We start from the raw sequence: 21787 nt of genomic DNA on the forward strand, positions 1-21787 counted from the left end.
ATCTTCTCTAGTTTAAATTTAAATTCCACAAAAATTGATTTAGTTAAATTTAGTTAACTCAACTAGTTAATTCACGATTTGATTGATCTATATATAATCTCTGCAAAATTAAAACTTGATTTTTTTTTCAAAATAATATTGTTACAACTTTGTTAAAATAACAAATTAAATACTATATAAATTATATCATCGATTGATGTTAGATATACATTTCTTAATTGGATCCTTTTTTCATATCCACTAATTTTTTCAATAAGTTCCATTTTATTGCACAAGAGATAATTAATAATGGATATTTGATAGAATGATCTAGTTGAAAAATGTATGAAACATTATGTTATGGACTTGATTCTTGATGAACCAGCATTAATATAAATAAATCCAGCTGCTCGGATATATTTGCTTGGTGAGAGAATTTGATGAAGCATATACATTATACACCGACAAAAATAGGTTTGTAAATTGAATCATTTATAAAATTTGGTAATTTCTTTATCAAGTACTTTAGTCAGGTCTTGTTATATACATGTCTTTTTTTTTATTTGTTGGCATGATGTCTTGCAAAATGTACGTTGTACAATGTCTTGTCAATTCCTAAAATTATATAGAACACATGTACACATCTCCCACCTAAAATGGGGACATTATGTAGAATCAACAATGAACTAAATATTCTGTCAAAATTATTGAAGAAGGAAGAGGGGTGAATTGATTGTTAGAGGACTTTTAGGCTATGAAATATAAGGATCCACCTCGCCAGAAATTAAAGATGGGGAAATTGATTTTATATTAATCATATTTGAAATCATGATCTTCGTGTGATGAAATTGGACTATCTTGCTTTCATTTCATAATTTAAGTTATTTTTTTGTATAAGCAATTTTTTTAATGTCAAATTTATTTGCTAAGACAACATTATTGAAACAATATGCGAAATTTTCTAAAATTAAATAACAATTAATCTTAATTGTCTTGAAATTTATAATTATACAATGATTATTTCTTTAAGCATTCATTTTCTGAAATAAATTTATTTTCAAGCAGTCTTATCATCAGCACAAGAACTCATGTAATGACTATTAAATTAATGTAAAAAATTATAATCTAGCTAGAAACATAGCGCAATAGCTCTAGGGACAAAGGACCATGTAATTTCTCTCTCATTTTTCTCTACTTTGGACGAAGCTTTTTATAAATGGACAAGAAATAGCCATGGATAGCTAGAGATTGATCATAGGAATAGGCCGGCAGGCTTAATTTGAAATAAAGCTAAAAGACAAGCATTAATCTTAACCCTTCTCACCCTTTTTCATTTCCCTTTCCCTCTCTAACTTTATGTGCGTGTGCATCTTTTTTCCCTCTTGTCTCCATCGATTTGCAAAGATTTCAAGAAATTCTCCTCCTCGGCAAACAATTGTTTATAGGAAAGTCTTGCTTATCACCTCAAAGCTTAATTTCTATTAGACACTATTCACCACGCACGCACACATAGTTAATCAATTCTGATCGAGAGGCATATATATCATTATCATTACTTTTTCTTTTTGAGATTTGAGAAGATTTTATTGCTAGATGGGAAGAAATTGTTCCGAGAAATATATGAAGCAATAGTGTTGTAGATATGGTTATCTTGACAAAGAATATCATGGAATATTGTTGGTATTTTTATATAGATATACTTGAATTTTTACAAAAAATTATTTACTAAATGATGTGAGACCTTGTGCTTGGTGATTTATCAATCATTAATATTCCATTTCATAATTATTTTTTATCATTAAATTTGCTAAAATTCACATTTCATGATTTGAATTACTTTCTTGTATAATAAATACCATACTCATTTAGTAATGGTGAATAAAATCTCAACAAAAAGTTCAATATTCTTAGCATTATTACTAAATATATCATCACGCGCGCAATCACTTATTGCCAACAAAAGCTGTATTTCAAAAAAAATATTATTTTTTATCTCTCTTCTCTAGTATTCGTCGATGTGATAACCATTAGCAATAACAGGAATGAGAGCAACGCTCCCATGTATATATATTGTGATGAATAATTGCTATATTCAATGGCGCCAATGCAACCAAAATAAAACTAAGAGATAGGTTTATATATGATGATAAGACTTAATTAGGGGCCAGCTTATGACAGGTCTGGGATAGGTAAATTTTTGTTTTCCAACTAGTTTGTAGGCACTCTTTCTAGCTTATAAATATTGACAAAAATCTTATCACAATATGGCTTTTATATGTCATCCGAAAATTTTCTTTAATTTAACTTGACATATCATAGATGGACCCATTGATTCATCTAGTCCTTTGATAATTAACTGTTGCTGTTCAGGCATTTGATAATAGCAATGCAATTGTAGGACCACAACATTTAAAACCATGCCTGTGAATTGTAGCAATCAACACTAAAAGCATAGCATGTGATTGATCAATCTTTTCTTGATCCCAGGTATGAACAGAACCTCTCGATTTAGCTGTATTGTTCACTCTAGCAAGCAGCAAACTAGTTAATGCATGCTCCATGCATCATGACTATACATAACCTTTTCCTGCAAAATTTAACAGCACATATGCATGAACAAGCGTGAAAAAAGGAATACCGGCTCATATGCTCCATCATGGATGTATGTATGCATTGGGAATGGTGGTTCTTGCACCATTTTATATATGCAATTAATTAAAAATTGAACAACTATGGAATTGATATTTCATATCTATGTACTTTACAAGCTAGCAACAAGAGCAAGATGTTGAACTTTGCTTACCTGGGATGAAGATTGGTTTGCAGCTTTGTTATTAAACCCAGCCTGGTTTAAGCTGAGTTTTAAATTAAATTATATAAGAGTTAATCTAATAAGATCCAATTAACTTGGTAGGTCAACTAGCGACTCGGTATGTAAAAATTTGATTATAATTTTTTTTTTTTAAAAAAAAAGCAATAACATTTTATTTTTAAAAAAAATCTTAAAATAATATTGTTTTGAATTAACCCGAGTCATTCAGAATTAATTTGCTCAACTCTTAACTTAGACTTTAACTTAAATTATAAGTTGAGATGAGTTTAATAACTTAGTTTGAAAGATAATTTTACCATTGAAAGAGAAAAGTAGAAGAAAAGACAAGTTTTGTTAATGAAGCTTGAAGTTTTGTGTCTAAGCTTTTTGTTATTTGTTTTTGTAGGGTTTGATTAAAGGGAAAACACAATTTTGGTTAGAATAGGTTGAAAAATGAAATTGATGTGATATATCTTCTAAAATATTTAGGGAGCATCTAAACATGTAGTAATAAGAAAAGATTTGATGGCCATTAAAGGATTCAATGAGAATCAAAGAAAATCAAAATGACTAGGAAATGAAAGCAACTTATGCAATTGTTTTTTGGATAGGTGAAATCAGCTAGCTTAGTTGAGTTCAAGCGTCAATATTAATTTCCTTATCTATATATATAGTATAATTAATAGCTTTTGGTAGGTAATGTTATTAAGGGTTTGATCTACCAGCAATACCTAACATATGATCATCAATTAACATAATTAATTAGCTTTAATGATACAACTAAATCTAATTTAATTTGAAACTAATCCCCACTTTAATTACTCATCTCGAAGTAACAGCCTTGCCACTTTAAATATCATTATTTATGATCAGGTAGTAGATTTGCAAATAAACACTTAATTGTTTTTAATTGATGTTTGCTAAAAAGTGGTTATAATTATGTCTGCCAACACACGTATTAGCTAGATTTTCAGATTGTTTTTCTTTTATGATCGAGTTCATAGAATAAACATTGGACCGCAAACGCGATGCATGATAGCCAGGTCTAGCTGCTAGCCTTTAATTTTAGTTACTTTTTCCTTTTCTTTTTCGTTTTTTATAGAACTCTATTAATTAAGCAGTATTTAATTACTGTTTTGGAATAAAAAAATAATTAAAGATAAGAATTGAGAAAATTTATTTTCCTGTAACAAAAATAAGTAATTTTCATAAATAAATTTATTTTATATTACCATTTCATAAATCATTCTACAAGTTGGGATGTCCAACTTAAAAATCCCTTCCACTCCCAAATACCAAAAAAAAAAAAAAAACTTAACTGAATTCAATGAAGATTTAAATATTATATGCTGATTGCAACATCAAATGAATTATTTTAACCTGTTATATCTCAAGTTATGGCTCTCAGTGATGCTTCCCATGTTTGGAAGCAGCAATGAACTTGCCTCGAATATTAATTTGACCTCTCAATTATTTGCTATCCTAAATAATCCTTGAGACAAACCCTAATCTTGATATAGACACAATCCTAAATTTCTGCAATTTATCTGGAGAATAATTTGGTGTTGGCCTGTACAAAAGTCAATATATAATTTAATATAGAGCAACCCACATGCATGTATTAATATTCCAAACATGTTTTTTAAAAACAAACAATCTAATTAATTAAATTAAGAAGTAATCTGGTTTGAACCTGATTTTGCGATCAACTAACTCAAGGCTCGGGTTATATATCAGACAAGCTAACCTTAATCAATAGAAAATTTTGTTTTTAAAATTTTAAAAAAATTATCAGACAAGCTAACCTTAATCAATAGAAAATTTTGTTTTTAAAATTTTAAAAAAATTACATTGTTCTATTTCTATAAAATCAAATAAAGTTTTGACCGCGTCAATCAAGTTGCGAGCTAATTTCCCCTAATTTAATTTGAAATTTGATTCAAATGAATTCCCGAACATATAATTAGTCGTCAGGTTGAACAACAAGTTGTATCCTATTTAATAACATTGGCTTGAACAATAATTGTAGATAAATCTTTCTTGAAAAGAAAAAAAGAATGAACAAGGTGACAACATTCCATCAACAACCCTAAGTCCATACCTAAGGTGCACGATCACATACTTCCCTTAGATTATGGAAGCCACCATGTGATAACCATGAAAAGAAAATCTTTTCTTGTCTTTTGTTTGGCTCTATGCAATATGCATTGCATCTTCTCTTGACTCCTTACACGTGTGTCTCCCATTTCCCTTGCTATATTTTTTGCTTTTAGGAAAATAAAGACCCATACTTTAACGAACAACTCATTACACTTAAGAACATATGGCTGCCATTAAGTACTGCTAATAATTCTGTTGTTAAAATGATACATTATTATCATAAATAGTACAAGCAACAAGGACACTTTTAGGACTGTGTTACAACCCAACTAGGTTGGTTGCGACAGCTTCCTAGTTGGCCTAGCTGTTTCAGAGGTTGTAATGAGGTAGAAAAGTGTTCTTCGTGGGATATCATTGATAAATGTTTATTAAACTCAAGTAGATCTAGTTGGTCGATTGGAGACTCGTTCAATCTAGCTCGATTATAAATTAGGTCTTTTTTAAAAAAAGAGTGAGGATCGATTTGGTCAAATTCAAACAACACAATAAGTTTATCTATAACCGGTTAATACGATGAAAATTAAATTTAATGTTTTTTTAAAATAATTTTGTTTTATTTAAAAAAATATAATGATATTATTTTAAATGGTTCGAGTCAATCAAATCAACTCGTTATTTAAATCTTGAGTTGAGTCATGAACTGGGTTGAAATTAATAACTTTAATTAGTATTTATTTTGATTAAATTTCTATAATTGAATATGAAATTAAATATAACACATAGTACAATTTGACTTTTTTTCATAATTACTTACTTATATTTTTAACAATTGAAAATGAAATTCATAAAATCTGAACTAGTTAATATATCAAACTATTTTACCAAGCGTGTTGCTTCCACTGCCTTTGAATTTTTTTTACATGCACCAAACCAAAACATCAATGTTATATTTTTTTTTAAAAAAAAACGATATATTTTTGGTAAGGAAAAAATGATATATTCAAGCTAACATGGCCATCAATAACCTGAATTTTATATCGAATTACAATCCAAATTTAATTTTATAACTATGTTTTAAACATTATAATCTTTCTCATCGACAAACTTGTAGTTTTCTATATTTCTCCACAAGCTTGAATAAAAAAAAGAGGATATATGTTGGTATGAGTATCAATTAATCTTAATTTCTCCAAAACTATAAAATTAAGAAATTCTACCATTAAGGTAGCAATTTTCACCACAAGAACAGCAAGCTTCAACCTAAAAACTTGTTTAGAAATGCAGGGTAATCTATATTTTTAAAATTTTGTTTTTTTATTAAAAATTAGTTTTATTTATATGTTTTGAATTGTTTTGATGAACTGATCTTAAAAATAATTTTAAAAAAATATTATTTTAATATAATAAATATTTTAAAAAACAATTACAACTACGTTATCAAATATGCCCATAACCCAAAGCATTGCTGTAGCATTACATAGCAAAGAGAATGCCAGCTATAAAGTAAACAGCCAACAAAGATAGTACAGAAGCTGCAGCAGAACCCAATAAATCTACTTCTGTTTCCTTCTTTCCCAAATTAGCCTGGACAATCAGCAAGTTAATCCATACCCATGGTGTACAAAATAGTAAATATACTCTCATAAATCCCTATCACTTAAAAAAAGGTAAAACAGCCAAAACCCAAATATATAAAAACAAAAAATACTAACTATAAAACCCAAATTTTAGCTCTCCATTGCACCCTCAAAATCCTCTCTCCCTCTCTAAACATGGAGCTACCACTATCTGCACCACCTCTATCGTCATCACAAAAACCACTGCTTCTTCCTCCACCACCACCGCCGGAAGACCAACAACACCAAAAAGACTTAGTCTTTGACAGCATTAGAGCTATCAAAGTCCTAGGCAAAGGAGCCATGGGGACAGTTTTTCTTGTCCATAATCAAGAAACCGACCCAACAGCCAAGAACCCCTTTGCCCTCAAAGTAGTGGAAAAATCCACACTCCACACCAAGTTTGACGCCGAGCGCCGTGCACGGTGGGAGATCCAAGTTCTGAACCAATTATCCACCCCAAAAACAGCCCACCCATTTCTCCCTCACCTCATTTCCTCCGTTGAAACTCAAGAATTCCTTGCATGGGCTGTCCCCTTTTGTCCTGGTGGTGACCTTAATGTCCTCCGCCACCGCCAAAACGACCACGTTTTCTCCCCTGCTGTAATCCGCTTTTATTTAGCTGAAATCGTCTGTGCCCTTGATCACCTCCACGAAATGGGCATTGTTTTCCGGGACTTAAAGCCTGAAAACATCCTGATACAACATTCTGGTCATGTGACTCTGACCGACTTTGATCTTTCTCGTACGTTAACGAGGAAAACGGTAAGAAATCTTATCTGTAACGCCGCCGCGTCCGGCTGTCATTTAATCACCGGCAACAGAATTGAACAACCTCAAAAGAAGCAGCAACAACAGCATAGGAGGAACTTGACGAGGTGGTGGTTTGTCAATGATAATCAACAAAAGAAGAACGGGTTAAAGAAGGCAAAATCGGCACGAGTTAGTCCAGTGAGTCGGAGAAAACTGAGTTTCAACAACGGAGAACGATCCAATTCTTTCGTAGGCACAGAGGAATATGTCTCGCCGGAGGTTGTAAGAGGGGATGGACACGAGTTCGCCGTTGATTGGTGGGCTCTTGGGATTTTGAGCTACGAGATGTTGTACGGGACGACGCCGTTCAAGGGGAAGAACAGAAAGGAAACGTTTCGAAACGTTTTGTTGAAGAAGCCTGAGTTTGTTGGGAAACGAAACGATTTAACGGACTTGATTGAGCGGCTGTTAGAGAAGGACCCCACACAGAGGTTGGGGTATCAACGTGGCGCTTGTGAGATTAAAGAGCATGGGTTTTTTAAAGGTGTTAGGTGGGACCTATTAACAGAAGTATTAAGACCGCCGTTTATTCCGTCAAGAGAGGACGGGGAGTTGACGGTAACGACAGGTGGGGTTGATATTAGGAAGTATTTTGAAGATTTAAGGGCGCCCCCTCCGTCAATGCCTCCGTCACCATCTTCGGATTGTCATAGGAAGTTGTCCGAGTTCTAACCCACACGTGTGGCAGATGGCATGTGAAAAAAAGTAGCATAGTTAATTTTTTTTCTTTTTAATTTCTGTATTTGTGTACATAAAATAAATGGGTTAGAACTTGAAAAACACTAGTCTTAGTGAAGAAGAAGAAGAAGATTACTTGTTACAAGCTATAAATAATAATTTTATACATTTATTTATAGTTTATAATTATAAAATCAATTTTATATGCTTGGTTACTTTAATATTTATATATGCACTAATGAGAATTAATTTAGTCCAACAATACTTTATTATAAAGAAAATAAATAAGAGGAAGATAGATTCAAATATTTATGTCTCTATGATTGCTATCTAAGTATCAAAAAACTAGAAAAACATGGTGGCTTGTTACACCTATATTATTGGAGAAAATAATGCATAAAATTAAATGGGTCTTGGGTGGGGATTGCTTATGGGAAAAATTATGCTTCTTGTAAAAGAAAATAATATTTATCTTGCATTTCTTGGAAGAAATTTCTTGAGGATGAGTGCTCATCGTAGCAAGCAATACAATATATTTTTTCTTGAGAAGGAAGGAACAAAAGTGATTGAGTTTTGTTTTATGAATATGGAAAGAAGTATATATTAAGAAATTAAATTATATTCAATTAATTAATGTCTACTTTTTATTACTCTGATCATGTTAGCTAGTGGGTCTTGATGGCTTTGGTTTTATAATTAATTACAGTGGTAATGAGAGGGATTAATAGGCGAGTGGGGTCGTGAATTTTTAAAATTGACATCATTTTGTTTACCGAAAGATGATAATAATGCTACTGTTCGTTCCGTGAAGAGTGGTGTGAAAAGATCGATGAAAAATGTTGCTGCAATTTATTGGAAGCTAAGATTTAGATTCTTTCATGTTCACGTGCAAAGATCAGATCTTTCATCACTGATGTTTGCCTAATTATTCTAGAACTTCATGATTCTTAATTAGATCACTGCCCTTGATTAATACGAGATATTAATTAGCGTGTTGATTTCATAATTTTAGGTATAGCTGGTAGATTCGGCTTTGCCGCAAGTAAGGTTTCAAAAACCTGAAATCTAGAATATTCTAGAATATTACTTTAATTAAGTTTCTGAATAAGATAATACCATAACAAAACTCAATCAATTTAATTAAAATAAGATATTTTTGTTTTGTTTGGGAATTATTCTTAAAACATATGGATATTCTAGCTAATATGCTAAATCTAAGATGCTTAAACTTGATGATTAATCAAGTATAAAATAACATAGGTTTGATATATTTGTCAAATCCAAACATTATAAGTTTGATATGTTCTTTTTTGTTTTTTATCTATATAATATATAAATTTTGATGTGAATTAATATGAATACACATACCGATGCCTGCCCTGTAATTATGAAAAAACTATTTATCGATGGATTAATCATTTGAAAAAAGAAAAAGAAAAGGAAAAAGAAAAAATAACCGATGATGAGTTTGAAGGAGTCAATAGAGGAAGAAAAAGGAATTAACTTACTGAAATTTAATCTAAAAAAACTGGGAAGCTCGATTTAATTTGTATTTCACAACGCCTATAGCCTATAGGAACTTTCCTTCCAACTTGCAAGTAAAAATTAAGGGTTGCTTGTTGGGAGATGACCACTTTGTAAAAAAGGTTAATTATTTTTTGGTTAGTTTATAAATTTCAATATGAAAAGTGAAGCTTCAAATGATTACCAGACAAAATGTTCTCAGATTACGGGGCTTGCTGGAGGGCTATTGCTTAATTGGCCTCTCAACTTTATTACACAATTCCTGACTTCTAAGGTTTGGCGTCCATTGTAATAATTACACCTTCCCTCAATCTTAGACTTGAAAAATTTTGCTAACATGTATCTTTTGGGTAGTGTCCCGTTAGGTAGTGATTGAATACTGTTTTCGAGGAAAGAAGATTGCGAGACTATGAATAATAAAAAAAAAACATTTTTTTTTAATACTAATCCAGCATTTATTTATTGATGTCACTAGTTTATTATTAAGGTTATGGTAAGTTGGATTTATTACATGGATTAATATTGGAAGTATTTTAAAAATAAAATTATTTTATGTTTTTATCTTTATTTTTTTAACTAAACATCTTTTTATTTATTTGTATTTATTTTTACTGTTCATTGTAGAAGAAACAATGATAGCAAGGTGAAAGGAAATACATTTATGTTATATATTCATTTTTATTTATTCAATCAAATATTTTTTTTTCATTTTATATTTGTTCATTTTATCTTAAATTACTAACGACTTTATATTAACATTCAAATGAAGAAAAAATCAGGTGACAAATAGGTGAAATAACCTACTTATTCAATCTTATTCGAATATAAAAATCCTCGACTTCATACATCCTTTGAAGAGTTTTTTTTATGCCAATTCTTGAATTATAGAGTTATAAAATGTTTTGATTTGCATATCTTTTATTAGTTTCTCTCAATCGAAACCGTTGAATAATACGTGGGAGTCATCACATGTTTTGATGGTGCTTTAGTTTGTCGATGATAATTAAAACAGAAAAAAATAAAGAGAACGAGGACTAAATTCAAAAAAAATAAAAAATCAAGATTATAGATCCAATGATAAAATTAAAAACAAAATAAAATTTGATAAAAGAACTAAAAATCAAAATTTAAAATAAAAATATTGAGGGTCTAACTTTAAATATTATCAAACTTTGAATCGAATGATAAAATTAAAAAGAAAAATTAAATTAACAAAAGAATCCAAAACAAAAAAAAATATCAGGAGAATGAGGATCAAATTTTAAAAAAAATAAAAAACCAAGATTATGGATCCCAAGATGAAATTGAAAACAACTTAAAATTTGATAAAATGAATAAAAATCAAAATCTGAAATCAAAACATTGAGGGCCTGACTTTAAATATCATCAAACTTTGAATTGAAGGGTAAAATTGAAAACCAAAATTAATTCACAAAAGAATCCAAAATAAAAAATAAAAACCAAGAGAATAAGGACCAAAATTGAAGAAATTAAAAATCAAGATTATAGATTCAGGGATGAAATTTAAAACAAATTAAGAATTGATAAAAATACTAAGAATCAAACTTAGAAATCAAAACATTAAGAATCAAATATGTAATGTCATAAAATAAGATGACAAAGTTAATTTTTTAATGGCCAACACGAAATTTGATGGGAGAGAGGGAAAAGAGGAAAATAAAAAGAAGAGGCGGTCGACGACAAACCATCATTGCAAACACCACATGCGTCCCCCCACGTGGAAGCTGGTGTCGTGAAGCTTCAAAGACTGTAGCAGAAGCTGGTGTTTCTATCGGACGACAACTTAGGTGTTGGTCAAAGAGTGCGAAGTAGCCTCACATGCTAGCACGTGTGTAATAATTTTTTTTTAATAATTGTTAAAAATGGAGAAAGATGATTGAATCCCCCTAACCCAACTTAATAATAATAAAACAACTTATATGAAATGACAAAAATATCTATGGATGCCAAACTTAGAAAAATTGATTTTAGAAGTAATTTAGTCATTTTAATTAAAAAAAAAACCTATTAGGAACCAAAAATGCCCTTTAAAATAATTAAATGAAAATAACTTTTAAAAATATGAGATGATTATGATAATCCTCGTGAATTTGACAGTGATATTTGAACTCTTATAAAAAGACTGAGTTACCGTCCTAGCTAACCAAGTTGTTCATGTAAGGAAAGGGTAAAATGATAAATTTATTATGCTAAACACTGTAAATTAAGAGTGTATGTACAGTAAAAAACCGATCGCCTTTTAATTTTTTTTTTAACCTTTTGATATAATAATTGTCTCAATTTTCCTGCATCTGTGAAGACACCTGAACAATGGTAACCCTTTATTAAATGCCAGAGTTGCAAACTAGCCCTTGACTCCAAACAACTAAACTGTGACCATCCAATTATACCAAAAAAGTAGGTTCAAATTTGTGTACGTTAAAGCTTATAGTTAGTACTACTAGAATCATATAGAATTTGCTAGACCACTAGCAGATGGCACCAGGTGCTTAGATCACTAAAATTTGGAACTGGTTCCCTAGGAGGCACTGAAATGGTCTAAATTTGTTCTATCAGTCGCGGAATTCAAGGCTTAACGTGACAAAATGTTTATAGCAAATGTGAGGTTAGGTCCACTCATGCTAGAGACCAAATTGACCCTTTGTCGTCTACTTGTGGATCTTGGCATATTGCAATTTAATGAGAGTCGGCCCTCCACTCATCAACACAACTTGTTATGTTACGTTTGCCGTAATGAACAGGGAGAGGGTCGCAGAGGTGGGTGGCCCTTACTTTCCTCTTATAATTGACAAACATCAGTAGGTTACTTTAGTGTTTTGTTTTTCTAAGCCCAGCTAGGTGGAAAGACGTATCATTTCAGTTCTTGGACAAGAAATCGATCAAATGTGAGCTTCAATTGTAGTTATCACATTATCTATCCCCATAAATTTCCAGTGAAAGCTAGAACATAGAACTAAAATTGTGCCCTATGGCAATTTGGTGTGTGGCGGGGCAATTCTATTCTCATCCCTCATAATATATTCTATTACTTCAAGAAAAAATTATCAAAAGTTAGGTCACGTGCAATGTTGAGTGTACGATTTGCATGGAACTTGGCATCATATTGTAAGGTCATGGACACGCTTTTGAATTTTGAGCCATATCCAGTCCATTTTGTCAAAAGCTTGATGGATACAAACCATGAAACAAAATGGAGTTGGTGCCAAGCTCTCAAGCTTCTCTAGTGTCATGATCATCTCAAGTAAAACAAGAAGAAAGGAGGCCTTGATTATGAGTTTGTCCCCCTTTTACTAGTTTTGACCATGACCAAACTTTGGAACCCTCTTTCCAATGTCAGGCCAGTACTGTTCGGTTAATTTTACTTTGATGTTTTCAACATGCATGGCATCTATGTTTACCGATGAAGAATAGGATCTTCATGACCATGATACTTTAACATTTTTATGGTGCTATAAAGGCTATTCTTTAAGTTGTCAAGAGAGTCAAAGCAGACATTTAGTTTTGAATCTTTTGATGAATGGGATCTCTAGGATCCTTTAGTAATATCATAATATGTTTGGATTGAAAGTAATTAATTAAGTTCAAGGAAATTATCAACTTCTATTGCCCGTTAAAATGATTTCTAAGTTAGGTAATTAACAAGATTTCCTTTTCAAAGTTAGGACTTCCAACCTTTCGAAGTAAGGACTTGAAACCTTTTGTAGGTGGTTGTAAAAGCATATAATTTTGTAAGGCTAAATGTTCATTTACATATTTGATGATGGGTGCTGCTGCCTGGATTTTGCTACTCGGCCTCTTATGCAACTACAAGACTTTCATTTTCTGGGCTCGAGTATTGGACTGTTTGTACTTTTTTCATGTTGTCGGCTCTTGTTTCTTCTTCTTCTTCTTCTTCACTTATCTTTTTGCCCTTTGTTACACTAGGATAGAGACTCATTGGGCTTTAGCTACAGTATTATAGCCTATAGGAGGAGTAGCTCTTTCTTTCCATGAAATCTCTTTCCCTAGCTTTTCTAACCTAGTAAAAAAACAATTGGTTTGTTGACTAAGGAGGTATGTTCACTTCCTTAACTTTAGGAATTCAAACCTTGAAACAGGAAAATTTATTAATTTTTTAAAATATATCATATCAATCCTGAAAGTATTTTTTTTTAAATTATGAAACTTAGTCTTAATTGATACATAAATTGATTCAATTATACCCCTTATCATTAAACAAAATTTTATTTTTCTAACATTGATGATTAAAGTATTTTTAGACTAGCTTTCATTTATCAAACACTAAATTCTAATGGATACAGAAAATTCATTAAATTCAAACTCAATATGATTGTAGAACAAATCTACTTACCAAAGTATTATTATTAAACGAGCTAGTCAAGATAGCTTCCTATTTCTCCTTTATCAAATAAGTAGTCAACATGGCTAAATTACTATAGTGTCTTTAGACCAACTGCATACACCCTTTTAGCAATTAAACTTCTTCAAGGTTGAAATGATTTCTACTCTGGTAAATAAGTTACTTTTTCAAAGGCAGAAAGTAGTTTTAATGGTCAGTTATGTGACTTTAAGGTTGAATACATCATATCTATGTTGTTGAACTTGAAACCGGCAGCTTCAGTCGAATGTTTCCTCTTTCAAACACATAATCAATTGTTCTTAAGTCAAGACATATAAGATCATAGGACCATTCTATAAGTAGGCAATAATTTCCAGTTGAACAAGGATCCGATAAGGAAATGTAGGAAATATCTCGACACCCATAAATTAGTTGACCTGGTTTATTTCTCTTTTTCGGTAGAGAATAATAGTACCATAGAGTAAATGCAGAGAAAAAGTACCCTAGTGGAAATGTAGGAAATAGAGGCTAGCACACATAATTATGTCTAGAATCACTGGTAAAAATTTGCGATTACGTACTGGTAACACTTGATTTTTACATGACAAAGAACAATTGTCCTTGAAAGTGGAGAAAATTCGTACGTAAAAATGATAAAGTGATCAATCATGTTCATTAAGCTTGGATATAGAAGGTTACTTAAATATTTCTTGAACAATTTAACATGCTCCCTCTTCGTAGTTTCATGAGGATATCAAAAACTTAACACACACACATCTTTTTTTTCATCTTTTAAAATCTTTTTGATCTCTCTCCCTCTCTCTCTCTCTCTCTCACACACACACACACACACACATCTTTTCTTTCATCTTTTAAAATCTTTGTAATCTCTCTCTTGATTGAGAGAGAGAGAGAGAGAGAGAGAGAGAGAGTATTCAAAGTTAATTACATGATCTAAAAGTAACTTTGAAGTGCAATTTTACTTCCATTCTAAAAGAAGTGTCGAGTACTCTAAGGTTATGTGGTATTTTTTCTCAGTTATTATACAGCAAATAAAGATTTGAGTTCATAATTTTATAACATTATCAAGGTTTAGCGTGTGATTGGAATTAATATTGCGATTGGAATTATTATTTTAGAACATGTGGTATAAGAAAGGGAGAAATCATAAAGGAAATGAATGTAGATCCAGGAGTAAGTGGATGAGAAAGTAACATTCAATGAAAAAGGTAAAGCACATGCTTCCGATAAGAGAATATGGACCTTGTACCAGGTGAAAGATAGAACAAGTCCAAGATAGATTAGGTGCAAGATGATAAGCCCACAATAAGGATAATTTTTTATTTATTTATAATAGCCCACAATAAGGAGATGAGTCCTTGTATGAGAGATGATGTGATATAAGAGGCGACAACACATGAAGAATGAGAAAGAGTGAGAGATATTAATTCTTAAAGAATGAGATGAAACAGAGTCATATAAAAGAGCCATTTAGAGAGGAAAATCATGGAAGAAAGATTTTTGGCCAAAAATATGTGAAATGGTTAAGAGAATCCATGTTCAAGCAAATAAATTTATTGAAGAAAATACAAATAATGAGATGGCAATTTGATGCCGCAAACTAGCCATGGTGAGAAGAGAATGACTAAGACAAAGATACAGGAACTAAAATTTGAACACTAAAAAAAATACGAATGTGAGTTTATGTTAAAGAATCATCTTAACGATTTCAATTCAATAGCTTAAACTGTTAGGTGAGATCATAGGATATGAATTTATATTAATCTTTAACACATCTCCTTAAGTAAAAGTTCTTTGAGCTTGAAACTTGCACATGTTCATTTTACCTTGTGCTTAATTTTTATCAAATAAATAGGGATGATGAGATTCGAACTCGTGACCACTTGGTCATCAAGGCTCTGATACCATGTCAAAAAATCATCTCAACCCAATAGCTGAAGCTGTTAAGTGAGATCTCAGGATATGGTTTATATTATTCTCTAACAGTTTATTCAGAAAATCCTTTTAGTTCTTACAGGTTTATATACGTAAAGCATTAATGGTTTGATTATCCTTAAATTAATAAATGTATATGTTGCAAGTATTATATTTCAAGTCCAAGTTCACATCCCTTTCTCTCTTATAAAAATAATATAATATGATAATGGGAGATGTGTTTCTATCAAGCTTCCTCCTCCTCCTTCCCCCAATTTTTTTTTTCTAACAGCGTGATAGGAATAGCATTGTGAAGGGACACATAAGGCCATAATTATACCCAATATAAGAAGTTGAAAGCAGTTGATTGTTAGGTGTGATATAAAAGTTGCAGCTCTCGATTGCATATTTGTGGACAAAATAAAATTTCCACCTCTAGAGAGTTCAGCTCCCTAGCCTGATTTTTCTTTAGCTAGTTTAATTGTTGCGTTTTGTCTAGTTTTTGATGTTTGAGCTTCTACCCTTTTGTATTTGTTTGTTGCGTTGGCTAATATTCTTAACCTTTTATAATTTTTTTTTTCTTCATCACATTCAAAAAAATAAAATAAAAATGAAAGTATGCTTCATTACCATGAAAAAAGGAGAGCAAAAGATTCTATTTTCTTGGATTTATTAAGTGAAGTTATTGATGGAGCTAAATTGTTATTAATTAAGCTGAATTAATTTTATGTTTTGACCGTTTAATTTATACACCCTTTCTGCATACTTGCAAGGTAAATAAGTTTCTTTTTCTAAGGTAGAGAGTAGGTTCAAAGGTCGGTTATGCGGCTTTAAGAGTTGAATACATCATATTTATGTGTTGGGACCAGCAAGACAAGATGACAGTGTCCTTCTCTTTCAAGTTTCAATTTCACAACAATGGAAAGGGAAAAAAACATAAAAGAAAAAGTTGGAAGTGAATTAAATGAGGATATCTAGAGAGGACCACTTCTATAAGTCGGAAATAATTCCAGTTCAACAAGATCGTTCAAGGATCCAATGAAGAACTAACTATTTCAGAATCACCGAGGCAGTGTAATAGTAATAGACAGCACAAGAAACAGTTTTATGTGTTCTTTGTAAATCAAAATTTGCCAGAGTATTATTTAATTTGATCAAATTAACCTCTTCAACATCTATTGACAATATAAATTCTTGTATAAATCGATCAAGTTTGAAGCACATATTGAGGGTAAGACGATCAATACCTCCAGATATAAGGGTTTAATAGGTGATCTTTAATTAAAAATTACGTATTTTTATCGCATTAGTCTCTAATTAGTGATCAATTTTTATCTCATAGATTTCATTTTGCTGAGAAAATTCCAAAAACATGTTGGTTAGATAGTGTAAAAACTTGTAACGTTTTTTTTTTCTTTGTGAATTAAAACATTGTTTTCTCGAGTGAAAAAGGAAATTGAAAATGATTGATGAAGACAATATGGAAGGAAATTAAAGAAGAAAAAAAAGGAGGATTTTTCACGAGATAAATTTGGTGATCTACAAACCACAAATTAACATTTTGCTTATCTTCAACGATCTTTCCGTTTCTTTAAGAAGTGTGACCTGCGCGCACTCATGTTTTAGCAACTCTATCGATCCCTCCTCCTGTGTCCTAAGAAATGATAAAGCAATTTAATCGTACCACTGGCCAAGAATGGGTCATACACATTAAACGAACCCTTGATGAAGGTATAGATGATGAAGATGTAGGCGTTCCTGTCTGCATCTTCAGTGTATCCAAAGCCATAGTTTCAACCAAACAAGAAGCATACATCCCTCAACTAGTTGCAATAGGCCCTTATCATCATCGACGCGTAGAGCTCTTCGAAATGGAGCGTTACAAGCTCATTGAAGCGGAAAGAGTCCAGAAGAAGTATCAAAACATTAGGTTCAGTGACATAGTTGAGCATTTGGAGGAAAATGATGCCACTGTCCGAGCTTGTTATCATGCCTACTTGGATTTTGATCGAGAAGAACTGGCCTGGACTTTTGCCATTGATGCTTCCTTCTTGCTTGGGTACCTCCGAACCTTCACAATTAGAACTGAAGAGCCATCAAGGAATCGTTCATCTTCTAGTCTAGCAGATATGGTCAACCACCTCGCCAAGAAGAAAACCATTCGCCAAGCAATCCTCGGGGATATGCTGATGCTGGAAAACCAAATCCCTTTTTTCGTGCTAAGAAAAGTCAATAGGTATTTTCAGTATGAAAATCCTGATGAAGCGTTGGCCATGATGTTAATGAAATTTTGTAAGCATGCGTCTCCGATTAAAATCGTGGATGGACAGCAACGTGTCAGCGAAGAATGTCTCCAAAAGAACCATCTACTTGATCTTATCTATTGCACGGTTGCACCAAAATCCGAAGATATTGAAAGGGAAATCGAAGAGTCGAACGAGGGCAACGAAGAGCATGAGGAGAATGGTTGCTTTAAGAAAACTTGGAAGTCAATATGGAGCTTTTTATGTTTCATTATTGTAGTTCCTCTTCGGTTTCTTATACGAATACTCAAATCAAAAGCTGTCAAGGCTGCAGTAACCTTACCATGGAAACTCATAAAGAGTGTTTGCCATCTTAAACCCACAAGTGAAATAACCAATCTTGTATCAACAGCAGAAACTGTAGCTGCAGAGATCGAAAGTGTGTCTGCATTGAACGATGCGAGTCTATTGATCGAAGAGCTATCGATTCCATCTGCGACAAAACTTTTTGGGATTGGTGTCAAATTCATTCCCACAAAGGGAGGCTTGAAGACTATCAGCTTTGACAAACCTCGTGGAGCATTTTATCTTCCGGTGGTGAACTTGGACGATGACTCAGAGGTGTTACTGAGGAATCTTGTAGCTTATGAGGCTTCTTTAGCACCAGAATGCACGGTGTTAGCACGCTATGTTGAATTGATGAGTGGAATTCTGGACACAAAAGAGGATGTGAAGATTTTGAGGGATTCAGGGATTGTCTTGAATCGACTCAAGAGCGACGAGGAAGCAGCAAATCTTTGGCATGGAATTACTAAATTCATGAAGCTAACCAAAGTTCCAATTCTTGACAACGCAATAGAGGAAGCAAATTCTTATTACTCAAATAACTGGAAAGTTCGGATGTCAACGTCTTTCAAGAAGTATGTTTATAGCTCATGGCCTGTTCTCACATTCTTAGCAGCTAATCTTCTCATCTTGCTGTCTGCTTTGGAGGCCTTCTGTTCTGTGTATGGCTGCTCTAAATGGTCAGCTTCTCTATGATAAATTTGTAGTACTGTATTTTAACATTTCTATTGCCAATGTCATTGTAACACACTTCTAAGAAGTTTCAAACAAGTGATCATTTTCATCCATACTATTACAGGGAGGCAAACCATGCAGCGGATAACCTGGCAAAATTATGGAGGACTTCATAGAACAAAAGACCTCATTGCTTGGCTTTAATTTCTGTAACAGATTTGATTAGTTTGGATTTTTTTTATTTCTGTTTTTGACCTTTTAAGAGCTTTCTTATGTAATCTATGAATCTTGTTGGCTTCAAATTATGGGACACAACATCCTTGTGTTCCTCGTTTCCTTAATGAAAATCGACTTAAGTTCATCAAACAATGGGTATTGTAGTGAAGAGTTTTTTTAGTCTTGTCACTAGATAGAGACATCTCGATGATTTATGATTAGGATTGATAGAGTAAAATTGAAAATAAAAACCATCACCTAGTTTTATAATAATTAGAAACTTTAATTGACCTTTAAAATTCTAGGTATGAAGCTAATTATGCTAAAGATAAGATTTAATCTTTTGCTCCTTTAAAGATATATCTTAATTTTTGGCTGACTATATATTTTAATTAAGACATGATCATAGGTGCTAAATGACAAGCCCACAATAAAGAGACGAGTCATTGTATGATAGATGATGGTACTGTAAGAGGAGATCACACATGCAGAAGAGAGAGAGCTATGAAAGAATTCACGACTTAATATATATGAGAGTAATATATATAACATGATATCGATAGAATGTGTTTCTGCCATGTTTGCTGCTCTTCCTTCATAAAGATATCTAGAGAGGACCACTTCTGTAAGTAGGCAATGATGCCAGGTCCATAAGATCACAAGAATCCAATGAAGAACTGACAATTTCATAACCACGATGCTCTGAAATAGACAACACTTAATTAAACAGCTTTATGTCTACTTTGTAAATCAAAATTTGTTGTGCAAATTGAGCCAAAGTATAATTTAATTTGATCAAATTAATTACGTTTTCAACATCTTGAAAATATAAATTACAAATTCTTGTGTCAATTTCATAATCTCTTTGATCATGGGATTTTTTTTGGGATAAATTTGATAAAATAACATTATTGAATAGATGTATAAAATATCCAAGAGATCATAAATTAAAAAAATAGTTGGTAAAAAATCAACAAAAATATTAGAGGATAATATAAATTAATTATTAAATTTTATATAAAATTTAAATTTAAATACTTTTTTTTATATGAAAAAACAGAATTGATTATTCAAAATAACGGTAAACGTACTTCAACGTCTCATTTTTCATTTCAAGTTATCATCATCATTATTATTGGAGCTTTAATGTAATTTTCATTTCAAGTTTTTCTCTCTCTCCTCGCTGGTAAGTTTGGTGGTCTTCTGTTTTATTTTTCTTCTCTCCAGCTGTCCTGACCTTTTCTTCTCCTTCTGGCCCATAACCTGGTAAAGCTATGGAGGACTTCAAAGACCAAAAGACCTCATTGCTCGGCTTTAATTTCTGTAACAAATTTGATTAGTTTGATTTTTTTATTTATTTCTGTTTTGGGCCTTCATAGAGGTTTCTTTTGTAATCTACGAATCTAGTTGGCTTCAAATCATGGGACACAACATCCCCTTGTTCGTCTTTTTCCTTAATGCAAATCAACTTAAGTTCATCAAAATATTATGGGCATTGTAAGAAGAGTTTTTGAGTCTGTTAACATCAAATTGGATTTACAGCTTTTCGAAAGTGTTGTAGTTACTTTTTAAAATATTTTTCACTTGAAAATGCATTAAAATAATATTTTTTTTAATTTTTAAAAAATTATTTTTAATATCAGCGCATCAAAATAATCTAAAAATAGCAAAAATAAAAAAATAATTTGAAGGAAAAAAATAAAAAAATTCAATGTTTTTTTAAAAGTACTTTTGAAACGCAAAATAAACAAAAAACTTAATGTTTTACAATCATTGATCAGAAAATAAGGACAAAAATAAAAAATCAAAAGTGTAAGAAAGTATTATAAAATTATTCTTGGAACCTTACCTTACACCTTAAACTTTTAGAAAAGTTAATTTTTTGATATAATATCAGAGTTTTGTTGACCAAGTGATCACAAGTTCAAATCTCACCACCCCATTTTAGTTAATAAAAATTAAGCACAAAATAGTATGAAGCTGTACAAGTTTTAAGTTCAAAGAACTTTTCATTTAAGAAATGTGTTAGAAAATAAATATAAAACTCTGTAAGTTTCAAGTTCAAAAAATTTTACTTGAATAATCTTTTTAAAAAAACTCACTTAAACTTTTAATTGAGATGATTCTTTAACAAAAAAATAATAATAATTGCATTCATTTTTTTTCATTCCCTCGTTTGATTTTTTTATTATGAAATGACTAAAACAAAAGTTATTAAACCCAAATTTAATTAGTAATTAAAAATTAATTTTGAATAATTTTTCTAAACCAAGTTTTTAATGGATCGACAAAGGTGTTGAATATTTAAATATTGGATCAAAATGAGTAAATTTCTGGTTGATTTGTTTTTTTATAAAAAACCAGTTAAGATTAGTTTATTTAGCATGCCTAGCTATCATTTGACTCTTAAGGAGGTGTCCTAGTAATTAAGATGATTTACTTCCATTTACTTAATTTTTTTTTTTTAGTTTAACGTGGGTGTCCGGGCCAG

General features: G+C 31.5%; 2 protein-coding genes across 2 annotated transcripts; both read left to right on the plus strand.

Annotated features, from left to right (window-relative positions):
* The first annotated feature begins 6438 nt into the window (after nucleotides 1-6438).
* LOC7478339 (serine/threonine-protein kinase UCNL) lies at nucleotides 6439-8203 on the plus strand. The gene has a single exon (XM_002304728.4). The coding sequence runs from the start codon at nucleotides 6664-6666 to the stop codon at nucleotides 7990-7992; it is 1329 nt and encodes a 442-aa protein (XP_002304764.3). The 5' UTR covers nucleotides 6439-6663; the 3' UTR covers nucleotides 7993-8203.
* A 9171-nt stretch (nucleotides 8204-17374) lies between these two features.
* LOC7478338 (putative UPF0481 protein At3g02645) lies at nucleotides 17375-19449 on the plus strand. The gene is made up of 2 exons (XM_002304727.4): nucleotides 17375-19085; nucleotides 19205-19449. The coding sequence occupies exons 1-2, from the start codon at nucleotides 17479-17481 to the stop codon at nucleotides 19254-19256; spliced, it is 1659 nt and encodes a 552-aa protein (XP_002304763.2). The 5' UTR covers nucleotides 17375-17478; the 3' UTR covers nucleotides 19257-19449.
* The last annotated feature ends 2338 nt before the right edge of the window (nucleotides 19450-21787 follow it).

The sequence above is a fragment of the Populus trichocarpa genome, chromosome 3 (assembly GCF_000002775.5).
Source record: "Populus trichocarpa isolate Nisqually-1 chromosome 3, P.trichocarpa_v4.1, whole genome shotgun sequence".
NCBI lineage: Eukaryota > Viridiplantae > Streptophyta > Magnoliopsida > Malpighiales > Salicaceae > Populus > Populus trichocarpa.

What these genes read in the sequence shown, in the direction of transcription:
- LOC7478339 (XM_002304728.4), top strand. Translation starts at nt 6,664, where the DNA reads ATGGAGCTACCACTATCTGCACCACCTCTATCGTCATCACAAAAACCA.
- LOC7478338 (XM_002304727.4), top strand. Translation starts at nt 17,479, where the DNA reads ATGATAAAGCAATTTAATCGTACCACTGGCCAAGAATGGGTCATACAC. An exon ending in GTGTATGGCTGCTCTAAATG is followed by an intron (nt 19,086 to 19,204) that starts GTCAGCTTCTCT and finishes ATACTATTACAG; the next exon opens with GGAGGCAAACCATGCAGCGG.